The sequence below is a fragment of the Camelus dromedarius genome, chromosome 13 (genome assembly GCF_036321535.1).
Source record: "Camelus dromedarius isolate mCamDro1 chromosome 13, mCamDro1.pat, whole genome shotgun sequence".
NCBI lineage: Eukaryota > Metazoa > Chordata > Mammalia > Artiodactyla > Camelidae > Camelus > Camelus dromedarius.
The window spans coordinates 11,083,172-11,095,924 of record NC_087448.1 but is presented as its reverse complement, the minus strand read 5'-3'; the positions used below and the strand labels follow the sequence as shown (position 1 = coordinate 11,095,924).

Sequence of the window (12,753 nt, the reverse complement as noted above, 5' to 3'; positions counted from 1 at the left end):
GTGTGCCCCGTAGATGTAGACAGACATGGACCCTACCCTCCAGAGTTTACAGTGGGGGAGGAGAGGTGGATGTTCAGTAAATAGCCATATAATTAATATAAAATATATAATATATAATTAGAACTTTGTATGAGTACAGTGAATGAACCAGTAAAGTGTTCATTAAGATTTAAAATAGAAAACTGCTTTACATGGCATGTGGAGGTAGGTAAAAGAACAATTAAACAGTTTTCTAAAGAAATGGCATGTACTTTGGGACCTGGAAAATAAAGAGGGGTGTAAAGATGATTTGGGCCAGAGGGGACAGCTTGTGGGAAGCACAAAAGGAGGACAAAGGTGTGATGAGTTCAGTTCAAAGAAATGAAAGGCTGATCTGTCTGGAGCATGGTGTCAGGGGGAGGGGGCTTTAGGCTGAGTTGGGGAGATGGAGACTAGACCATGGGAATCTTTATCCTAAATGCAATGAAAAGACAATAAATCATTTCCAGCAGAGAAGTGAACAGACTGTATTGGGGAAGGTTCACTCTGCCAACAGAGTGGAGACGAGACTAAAGAGGGGACAAGACTGGAAGCAGGAAGACCAGTTAGGATGTTACTGAGTAGCTGAGCCCAGACACGGTGATCAGGACTTGAGAAGTGGCAGCCGAGATGGACCAACAGACAAACACAAGATGCGTTTTACAAATAGAATTGCTTTGTCTTATTGGTGAGTTGGACCAGGGAATTTCACGAGGGGAAGTGGTGTCAGGGAGAACTTTTCAGTTGAGGCTTGAGCTTCTCCACCATTGGAAGATGGTGATGTCTTCCCAGGATGGAGAAAAGGATTCCGTGGGAAAGACTGACTCTTGGACCTGTAAAATTTGAGACATTTGTGAGATGTCCAAGTAGAAAGGCCAGGTAAACAGTTAGATGGAGGACCTGGAGCTCAGAGGAGAGTTCTGAACAGGATACATATATTTGGATGCCTTGAGCATGTAGATAGTATTTAAATCCTAGATCGAATGATACTGCGGAGTGAATGATATACCAGAAGAATAGTATAGAATAGCTGGAAAGGAGCCAGACTGAGCCCTGAAAAACTCTAGTATATAGAGATACTCTGTGTGTGTGTGTGTGACTATTAGAACATCCAAGGAAAAAGAGTGGCTTATTACAGAGAAAATAGCCAAGTGCTAAATGTTACCACGACTTAGGAAATGGATGAAGATGGAAGGGTCCCTACTGACTGCAGAAATACGGAGCTCTCTGATGACATTAGCAGTCTGAGTGGAGAGGTGAGATGAAAGATTGGAGAGGACTGAAGAATGAATGGGGGCAAGGGAGTGACAATTTATGTGCAGGTAACTTTCCAGAAATTTGGATGTGAAGATTAGGAAGATAGGGCTGGAGAAAGACAGGGTGTTGTGAACAGGATTTGGAGGTATGTGTGTGTGTGTGTGTGTGTGTGTTTTCAGTAAGCTATGTTAGCACGTGTTTGCTGAAGAATCCAGCAGTAGCCCGATTAAGTAGCCTCTTTTCCTGACTAGTTAATGTTAGCCTGATCAAAATGAAGTCCAGGCAGAAAGTCTTCCGCAGGTGTGAGAATAAAGACCTACACACCTCAGGATTCTTCATCAAGATCTCCGAAGGCAGTTCTAAAACCCTAAGTGGGCACACCTTCATTAAAAATGTTCTTTGGCACCCACATGACACCCAGTCTTCAGTTATCTCAATCCTTATGTTACCTTGATTTTTCACACTAAGGAAGTGAACCAGAAGTAGATAATTCCTTTCAATATAATTCTTTTTTCAGTATTCCACAACATAACATCTCTGTTCATGATCAGGTTTCTGATTCAAGTCCATTAACAAGGCCACTTAAAAGAAAGGCAACTACTTCCAAGGAAGGACTGAAATCCTCCCTCCCTCCTTCGCCCTTACCCACCTAGACATCAACTTGAGATTTCCTAGGAGTTTTGCCAAAGGTCCCCCTCAGGGATCACCTAATAGCGGTCATAACAAAAATCCCTGGCCGTGGTCGTATCGCAGCCCCAGTTCTGTGCTGTTTTGCCTCTACAGTGTTTGGATTATATTGCTCGCCACCACTCCTTTATCATAATGAATCTCATGACAGAAAATAGGTCACAGACACATCCAGGTCATTCCGTCACAGGAACTCAGTCTTCCTACGTTGAGGGCTTTCAAATTCACCTGCCCTGCCACCCTTGGATTTGGAGGGTAAGGAATCTTAATTCCTGTCTTTATTTTCCTATTGTTAGCGACACAAAACATTTTACAATCAAACAAGCAAGCTTTTAATGCAATAAGGTCAGTCTGATCTAGTGAATACAAAACCTGACCTGGATTTAGGAATAGCATTCTATTTCCAGCCTTGCCCTTGACTCCCATGCTGCATGACCTTGGAGTAGTTACTATGCCTCAGATTTTTCATCTGTAAAATATCCACATCCTACCTCCGAGGATTAACTGGAGAATGTAAGATACTGTGAGGTCTTAGAGAAAGGAGCTGCCGCATTATCACATGCCATTCTTACTAGAATCATGTCGATGGATAAGAATCAAAAGTGTGAAAAGTGTAGTCGAAGGAGTGCACTTCGAATAATATTGGCTTAAACTAAGTCAGATATGTTTGTGTCCGCACTGAAAAAACAGGAATGACTCTAAAGGACTGTGTTAACTAACCCTACTTATTTCTGGTTGTGCTTCAATCTCACTTTGAATGTTAACTCTAAACCGCTAACCTGTTTCTTTCCCTTTATTCACTTTTTTCCACCCACCATTGCATGACATGCAGGGTCAGTTTTGTGCATGACACCCGCTACCAGTATTGGTAGGTTTCAACCTTTTTTTATTTGTCTTTTATATTATGTACAATTCCTTCACTTGTTTGAGATTTATTTCAGAGATGGTAGAAATGCTTTAGGAACTGGTAGATCTGAAGGCTTATTTGGCTTTAGAGTTAACGTATAGGCTTTTTAAATGTACTTGTATATTTAACGAGATGACCATTTCAGTGTGACTAGAGCAACCACTGTGTTAGAACAACCACTGCAAAACATAAAACCACAAGTACGAGTCTGCTTTTTAATGATATGTATTTTGTTTCTCTTTATAGTTTTTACGGTTTAGCATAAGAAAGAAAAAAAGCTCTATCAGAGAGGCAGGCTAATTTCATCAATGTTTTAAAGTTTCATGTGGTGTGCCTGTACCTCCTCTTTGCTGTGTGTTAGAGTTATCAGAGTTTCCCAGAAGTATTTATCTTAAAAGATTATGAATGGATGTATTTTGAAAACAAATGTCTAAACTGCCTTGCTTTATTATCCTTTTTAATTCTGTGTTAATTTCTTTGTAATGAGTATTTGCACTTTACCATTCCCTTAGATGTTACCTTTTCATGCTGAATACATAGCTACCCCCGACACATTCCGACGCCTTGGTACAAAAGGCTGTCTTAAGGACGTATGGACTGGTAGTTCCATTTAGAGTAAAGGAAAATATACATTGGCAAAATCTGTCTGGCTATTCCACAGTGACTATGTTAGCATTTACATCAAGGCCGTGATTTTTGCTCCATTGTTTATTGACCCAGCTAGACCACCATCCCCAGTAATTCCAGTTCAAACGAGCAGCCCCAAATTGACCCCCCAAAATTCAATTTAATCACAATTAATTAAAAAAAAAAACTCTAACCCAAATTAGGCCTACATATTGAGCCTTTGATGTTTTAGAATGATAATTAAAAATGAACATCATGTACTCTTACTCGTTTGGACATTACATTTTGTGTTTTTAGAAGCGCCCTTTATTTCAGGCACCGTAGGCTCTGAATTGGGAATGATCTATTGTTAGACGTAAATGTTTATAAATACATCAACCAAAGTAATCTGCTTTGGCCTTTCTGGGAATCACTGATTATGTTTTAAAACTTCCTTTAATTGTACTTGTAATAAGCTATTTTCCCTTTTTTATTTCTCTCCCATGCTTCCTTGCTTTGCATTGTGATTGCATGCCATCTGCTGGTTTAACCCATGATGGCTTGCTGCTCTGATATTCACCATGCCAAAATACCACTTCTATTACCATAATGCTACACCCTCCTGTTCATTGCTCCCATGGTTCCCCTCCTGAAAGTACCCATGATGCACAGCGCTACGTCAGCCACTGTCTCTGCAGCAACAACTCCTGCAACAAGTGTCCCCTTCGCAGCAACAGCCACAGCCAATCAGGTTTGCTCCTTTTAAAGCTTTCTTTCACAAATCCCAAACTCTAAATGAGTGCTGATATTTAAACAAAAAAAAATTCTCAACGAGAATTTTTTTTTCATGTTTATCCATCAAATTTTATTTTTTTGATTAGTTTACAGCCAGCATTTACGGACAGGTTGCACTTATTTAGAGTTAACATTTACTGCAAATAATGATGTAGCTATGTTTTGTGTTGCACTGTTTGTTTTCGTACCTAATATTGTGTAATTAACCTGACAGGCTTCAGTTCCTTTTAGTCCAGCAGCACGTATCCAGTGGTTTGTGAATTGCCACAGAAAACTTGCAAAAGCACGCTGGGGGGTGGGGAGGGGGTGCTTCAAAACTGGCTCTGTGCTGATTCAGTTCATTCAGACCCTATTATCTGTGGTGGAGGAAAAGGAAATTCTCCTCTTAGAAAAGTCTCCCCTCTTTTTCCTTCACGTCATATTTGAGGTCTGAATGATTCTTGTTAACATCTCACCTTGGTCCTGTGTGCACCCAAACTCACTTGGTTCCCGCTTTGCGATCTGGTCAGATACTGGCATAAGAGCCAAACCATCCTGGAAGAGGAGTGCTGGGCCACCGAGTTCTCAAAGGCTGGATGTAACTGATTAGGGACGTTTAATCCTTTGGTTTAATGCACGTGCCAGTAAGACCATGGATGGACTTTTTCAGTGAGGGCCAGTTGGTGTTTCCCTCTCTAGTCCTGACCCCAGGCAGCCAGCTTGCAAACACGTGCCCCTGGTCACAGGAGAGGAATAGGAGCATCAGCTCTCACCTCACCCGGAAAACACTTTATTGTGCATGCCCTCCCCTCATAGAAGAGGAATTTGGGTTTTATTGTTAACACAGCCTTTTTTTGTTTTTAAACAAAATCAACTGTATTGGTAAAAGATGACAAGACATATTATAGGAGGAGGCTGGAGGGAAGGTCCCAGCGAATGTGAGAAACTGGGAAAAATCATGTCTGTGCATAAATGGCGGATTCCCACCTGCGTTCTGCCGATTCACTCTCCTTCCCTGTTCCAGTGAATAAGCGAGTCCAGAGCTAGAGGTTTCTGCACAAGAAGAGAGAGATGTGAGTGCACCTGACTGCAGGAGTAGAAGTACAATCCCGTGGGCTCCTCCCAGGCCCTCTGAATTGTGATTAAAGCAGAAAAGAACGAGGAGGGAGGGGGGTGCCCAGTGGGCGCTCAGAGGCAATATTGACGATGCCTCAGTTCCTCACTCGCCCCCTCGAAATGCCCACTGCCCACGAAGGAAAGCCTGCTCAGCCTCCTAGCAGGTCTAACAAAGAACAGCACATCAGTTTCTTGAGCTGAGAAGGTTGTTTTAAATGATGGGGTGGGAGAAGGGGAGACAGTGAGCATCCTTCCATTATTAGGTTCAAAGCACCTCTTTTCACTTGGTCATTCTTAGTAGAGACACTGGAAGTGTTTCTTTTGTGTCTAAGTCCTGCCTTCTTGAACCATGTTTTTATGCTTTTTGACGGAAGTTGTAACAGTGCCTTCATAAGAAAACAAGTTTGTAGTGTGACACAGTATTTGCTACGATGGAATTTAACATTAGACTTTGTGGCAAGTTAAGGACTTTTAATACATTCCTCTTTCCTAGGACTGGGAAAGATCAAGACAAGTCTATTTATTATGATAAATTCTTAATCATATCTCATAAATATTTTTCCAGCCTCGTAAATTTTTGGCTCCCTTTAGTAGAAAAATCTTTGAGAGACTGCATACAGGTGTGTAAGTTTATGAAGGCAGGAAGCATGAACTATTCAGAAGCTAAAACACACCACTTCACAGCAGAGTGTGGTTGGTAAAGGAACTAACAAGTTAACTTCAGTTAAGCCCAAAGAAGTATAATTATAGGAGTGCCTGGCAGTAGCTTCAGGGATCCTAGATTCTGCGTTTTGCAGTTCATCAGATGTGACAGTCCCTGGACTGCACCTCCGTGATGGAGAAGAGAAATCCTCTAGCAGCTCTCGATGAAGGTCTGCTTGCACATGAGAACAACAGGAAAAGAAATAGTGGTAAACGTAGATTTTCAGATAGGACATTCTTAATGTATTTTCCACAAGTTTCAAAGAGCAAAGCAGCTACAAGAGAACTTGGAAATTCCTTCAGTGCCCAAGAGTTTAGAATTCAGAGTGATTGCTGATGACTGTGAAGTGACAAGTTCTCGTCTTGGTAGAATTTCACCCTTTAAACTCCCATGGAACCGTTTCCATGTGAACTGTAGGTCGTTTAGACAAGATGACTCTGTTTCCTCGTTTGTGAAAGGAAAACTAGAACTAGACAGACTCTGAGGTCCCTTCCAGCTCCGAGACCCAGCCGACCCCTGGTCCCTCGGCAGGTGTGCCCGCCCCAACGCGGGAGAACACAGACACAAACAGAATGGAAGGTGGTGCTGATGAGTTCAGAGCTCAGCGAATGAGAAGCATCCTGCCTTCCTTCCCTTCTCTCAGCGATCTGTCTTTAACACAAAACGTGGTAGGGTTTTGGCAGTCTTTCAGTTCATTTGCTCTCTTTAGTCAGGCAGTTCAAATAGTTCAAATCTCCTACGTGTCTGTAATTACACACAAGTCCTTCATAGAAGGAAGAGGATAGACCAGAACGTCCCATGACAGCCTGGTCCAGTGTTCCTTTCCACGTTACCCCACGGTGAGTCAGGACGCACGAGCAGCAGACCTGTGAATGCCACCTACCCTCAGGGCTCCGTCAGGGTGCCCGCGTGAAAGTTTGAACTCAGCTTAGACTTGTCCGTTTGAAACTAAATGACAACAAAATCCAGATACTTTGGGGAAAGAGAAAACAGTTTTTTGGTTATTTAGCTCTGGGAGTAGATAAGTAAACAAAAATACAATCAACAAATTTACTGACAGCGATCTTCTGTTTCAGTTAGGATCTCTGGGCCTTAATACACAAATTATACCTAATAATTATATCATTATTATTTATAAACTCCTTATATGTACAAGATACTATTCTAAATGCCTTCTATAATACATTACGTATTCTATTGTATATCATATCATATATGAGAGAGAGCAAGTATGTATAAGGTACACTCCATCCTTACAACAGTGTTATAAGTACGATTATTGTCATCCCATTTTATAGATGGTAAAACTGAAAGAAAGGTTAACTACCTTAGCCAGAGTGAAACATCTAGTATATGGTCTTGCTGGAATTCAAACCCAGGGCAGTTTGATTCCGGAGGCCTTGCTTTTAACCACCACACTATACTGCCCCTCTCTAGAATTATAAATAGATGGAAGTCACATCTTCCACAAACAAACTGTCTTTAAAGTGAAACCCAATAGCAGCACGCTCTGCTGCTTTGGGGAGAAATGAAGGAGCTCTGCTAATACAGCTCAAACTGAGGTGAATCCTAAGCTGGGGGAGGAGCTGAGTCTGAGCAGAGCATCCACCTAGTTCTGTAACAGCCAGGTCATGCCTGGAAACCACACACGCAGTTGATATTATTAATTATAGTATATAACCATTTATTGATATTCTTGGTAATACTATGCCAGTGAGTAGGCTGAAAATTATGCATAATTTCTGTACCAGTAAGATGAGGACTAAGGTGAGAGGTGAAGAGGAACTAGCCATTAGTCCTAGTGAAGCAGATTCCTGGCTGCTTTTGTGTGAATCACGGCCCTGGACTTTACTCCCAGCCTCTGCCGGTTGTCTCAGAAGTAGCTTGGTAACAAGGGAAATCAGCAGTGAAATGAGTGCTGTCTGCGTCCATCAGTTTCAGTCCACTAGCAGATGCTCCGAATGTACAAATCTACAGATGCCTGTACTAAAACCAATTTAACCTTAGGGTGTACATTAAAAGCAGTAGAGGTGAACAGCTCTGGGTTATCTAGTCTTTTCCATTTATAAGAAACGTTATTTAAAAAACTGAGGCTGCAGATCGAAATTCCTCTAACTTGAATTTTTATGGTTCTCGATCCTGTCATTGCTTTATTATTTTTTACTTGAAAAATACATTCTATTTCCAAAGAGGAGAAGATAATTTCCAAGTAAATATACTTCAAATCTTTGGGGTTTCTTCTGTTTATATACAGAGATTATTCAATGTACCTAATAACATCCTTGAAGGCCCAATTAAAATACAATTTATATTCTGAGTCTTTCCCTGAACCCCTGCAGCTAGAATTTCTTATTCTGTCCTCTGAATTCCACAAGGACTTTATCTGCATGTTCCTTAAAGCATCGTCATTACACTGAAGGAGTGACAGTGCAGATGCACAGAGGGGGGAAGTGGAAAGCTTAGCGGAGCAAAGCTAACAGTGCAGTTGGTCAGAGAGCCAGTTGACGGGAGTGGCTGCAACACAGGTTTGATTCCGATTGTGCAAGACTCAGGCACCAAGGTAAAAAGGGTTCGGCCTTTATTTGGCCACTGGAGGTTTTCGAGCAGGAAGATGACGGAGCAGAACTCTCAAAAGAGCGAGCAGATGGATTCGCGGCGAGAGGGTCCGCGAGACCACAGGGAGGTTTTAACAACAGCCCGAGCTGAGACGGGGCGGCTGGCAGGTGGCCTACTTGGTCTTGCCTTTGCCTGTGACACGGGGAGGGTCACTTTTAGCCAAAGAGAAACACGAACACTACTTCCTACTATGGCACAACCTGTCCCCATAACTGTCACACACAGCAGAAGAAGAGATCTGGGCTGACAGGAAGGGTAAACCACAGGATGTTGCCCTGGAGGCCCGGCAACCTGCCCCTCCAAGGCCAGCAGGTGGGTGGCCTCCCTGGTCAAATGCCTCGCGTGTGCTCACCCTTGATGTGTGGCCCCCCCACTCCCTACCGAAAGGAGACTTAGAGCCACAGAAGCTGCGGGACCTCTCGGGCCTTTGCTCGAAAGAAAGAGTCCCTGAAGGTTTGGAGTGAGTATGTGCTGTCTGTGTTTCCACAGTGAGAGCTGTGTGGCCATCGGGTGCAACTATTCCATCTAATTCATTCTGGGCCATGAGTCCACGTGGGGAGGAAAAATTCTTGCATATTGAATACTAGGAATATTTTAATGGAGCACCACAAGCAGGGTCTTTAAAGCTGGTGAAATCAAATTATGTTTCTGGCAGTATGTTAACAGCACTAATCACATCTCCAAAAAGTGCTGACTCATGTTTCAGATGATGCCCTCAGGTCTTGTCACATCTTCTGAATCCTTCGCCCAAAACAATCTATTCAACAGGAAGTTGGCCTTAGGAAGAGTTTATTGAAAATGAGTTACTAATATATCATACATGCCTGGCCCTCCATTTGTTGGGATGTTTGGTAAGTCAGAAAATCCCATTTTGCAGATCTGTCTGATTTGTTTACTATATATGATAATCAATTTCTATAATATCTTACCAGACAAATAATAACATGCAACCAAATTCATGTGTTATGCTTTATCTGTCCTGCTATAGATTACTAAAGAGAGACGAGAAAATTTTAAGAGCATCAGATTTTACTTATTTCTCATGTATAAATATGAACACAACTTCAAAGCTATTTGACATAGATTCTTGGATATCTATACACAGAGTTATAGTCAATTACACTGTCCTAACCAAGAGATCTAGAAAGGCAAGGTCATGTTTTACTTACTCTCTCATCTCAGAGAGTTGTATAAAACATCTATTATTCAAAGCCATCTGTTAGGACTATATTCAGACAAATGTAGGAGGCATTAAACATTCCCCACTATTCACCACTTGACCCATTTGGAGCCTGTGTTTTTTCACAAGAAAAGTCTTGGTTCTGCCAAGCCCCAGCGTGGGAGGAGTAGCCCCCGGTCAGCTACCTCTCCTGAAATACACAGCAAAGTGGCCGGCCTCCCCGTCCCGTACTGATGATCAAGCCGTGAGACGCTCCTTTCCCGAGGTTTGCTGGTTCCTGAGACCAGAGGATAGAAAGCAGCTGGGCCCTCAGTGTACTGTGCTCCAAAAAGGCCAAGACAGCAACTGTCCAGATCCAGCCCCTGTGCACAGTGCGGGACATCTGTCTCTCAGCGTTGTGATCATGCTGAAGTTGTGAACCACCTGTAACTTTTTCCCGATGGTCTGACTATAGAGGAGGGTTCGGTTTCAGCAATGGAGCTGGTTGCTTCAAATGAGCCAGAATTGCCGTCTCACTCAGAGAGGCAGTGAGCGTGTTTGTGTGTGTGTGTGTGTGCGCAAAGGGAGAGGAAGTAGGGGGAGACAAAGGGAGAGAGAGATTGATTGGAACGTGATATATCTATTCAAGTAAAAAAACCAAACACTTAAAAATGACGATGTTTGCATTTTGCATTCAGTGAGTGCTGTTAGTTAAAACGGCTTGGCCATTTGGGTCTAAACTCCATGGTGTAACGTGACGAGGGCACTGGAATGCAAACTTGCTCATCTGGTCCAAAAACAATTAAGCGTAAAAGGAAGGCGAGGTGGGAGGGGTGCTCTGTATGTCTTCGGTGGCCTTGGATCTTTGAGAGCCGTACAGAGGTAGATCAATTTTTTTCTCTTCAAAAAATGAGAAAATAAGAAGAAAAAAGGTCTTTTCTTTGCCTGTCTCCAAAGCAGCCGCTTTGCAGAACTACTGTGAGGTTTAATTAATATATGTATTTGCAGATTCTCCAAGGAAAGGCTGAGTTATGTAAGTGTTGGAATCTAGTACATTTTCATTTTTCATGAATAATTTACACCTCATGGTGGGAAACTGGAGTAGAATTCTTTTGTATGTAGCACCTGAAGACATCGTATCAGTTCCATTTTCGTGCGGCTGAGGAGAAAATGTCAAGGGGCCTTCGTGGTACTGCACTGCCCGGTGGGTGGTCCTGCTTCCGGTCCCTCAAAGCCCATCCTCTTTTGCATTTTGATGGAATTTGTGGAGGAAGGATCTTTTTCGACTGAAAAGTCATGTTCCCAGTAGTACTTCGGCTTTTGTTGACGGTAATAAAAATCGTGCTCATTTTCCTAATCTTAGTTTTTGTCTTTTGAGAGGAATAAATAGACAGTTCATCCCAGAGTATGTTTATTTCCAGCTCTAGATTTGTGGGGGCAGAGAGACGAGGTGCAGTGCAGGAATTTAGATCCATTGCCAAGGGTCGAAAGATGAATGGGGTCTCGTTCTTAATAAAAGTTGCTACGAACAGAGTAGAATTTTGATTTATAGGCGTTTATCTCCCCAAGCTCTGCCACTGCTGTCTGCCTCCACTCCCTCCTACCTGTGTGTTTGGGGGAGTCGCCAGCCTTGCTGCGAGGGTGGACCAAGAGAGCAGCCCCTCGCTGTCTCCTGATACAGAGGAGGGACAGTTAGCTAGCCTGACTGCCACCCCGCTTGCTGAATATGAAGCCACCACAAGTCACAGACAAACAGGCATGAGGTCTGGCCTCAGCCCCTTCCAGCATTCCCTCTGGGCCACATCGCTGGAGGCAGTGGCTTCCAAGGCCAGACCTGAGTCAGCTGACATTCTAGAGGCCACCAGTGTAGGGAGGTGGTAAAGGCTCCTGGGAGTTTACTGCCTAGTCAAAGAGATGTGAAGCAAACTGACAGTGTCACAAAATGAAATAGTCAAACGTCACTGTGCGGGAAGTAAGCTCCAGGGCAGGGCCTTACCCCTTAAGAGGGGAAGTAGATCTTGAAGGATGTGCAGGGATTAACTAAGGAACAGGCGACGTTGTTCCTGACCAGGGTGAAGTTTAAGGGGTGGAGCAGCGTAGGGTACGGGGCGAGGGGACTGGCGTTATAAATGTCCCAGCATTATGTTTTACACGCGTCCTCGCGTTTAACCCTATCAGACGGGTCCTGTTCTCACTCTTTAACGTGTGAAGAAATCAAGGCTCAGATGTGACTGTGGCTCTAATTGGTCGAAGAGCCTGCATTTGACCTCAGGACTTTGACGCTGAAGTCAGTGCTTCCCCGTTACCCCACAGTCTTCCCCAATAGCCTGCGCAGCTCAGACGGGAGTGTCAGGATCAGCCTCGGACTTTCTCCCCCTGTAGACGCAGATGGAGCAGCTGTGACTATGTCAGATCTAAAGAGGGGGGACCCTGGCTGCCGTACACTAGACGATTTGCTTTAGGGCACACTGCAGTGAGTGAGAGAGTGAGGGGAAGGCACATTTGGGCAGTGCTAGAAAATTCCGTCGAGCAGGTGAGGAGGAGTTAGGTTATCGAGAGCCTTGGGTGGCAGAACGAGAGCAGGACAGCAAAATGCAAACGAGAGACTTGGAAACACTGATCTGCTGGGAGTGAGTGGGTAGGTGTGAGCTGGGATAGGCTGAGTGCAGGTTAACTGGTGAGAAGCTACTTCATCGATGAAGTAGCTTCATCAATGGTAAGAGAAACTGGGGTAGAGAGAAAAGAGAAACTATGGGAGAAGGATTGGTATCTGCGGGGGACTGTTTCCGGGACCCACATGATACCAAAATCCACGGATGCTCAGGTCCCTTATATAAAATGGCATATCTGCATATAACCTCCACACATCCTCTCTTAACACTTTCAATCATCTCTGCATTACCTAATGCA

At 43.5% G+C, this 12,753-nt stretch overlaps 1 protein-coding gene across 7 annotated transcripts in view; it reads left to right on the top strand.

Moving 5' to 3' along the window:
* The window catches only part of MBNL2 (muscleblind like splicing regulator 2), a 149,323-nt gene that overhangs the window by 120,870 nt on the left and 15,700 nt on the right, over positions 1-12,753 (top strand). For 3 of the 7 annotated variants that reach the window (XM_031466228.2, XM_064493017.1, XM_064493016.1), the window contains 2 exons: positions 2,795-2,830; positions 4,132-4,226. The exons of 2 other annotated variants lie outside the window; for them this stretch is intronic. In XM_031466228.2, coding sequence (XP_031322088.1) covers positions 2,795-2,830; positions 4,132-4,226 — 131 coding nt within the window. The remainder of the gene's footprint in view (positions 1-2,794; positions 2,831-4,131; positions 4,227-12,753) is intronic. 2 more of the 7 variants (XM_031466232.2, XM_064493018.1) reach the window with 1 other exon arrangement.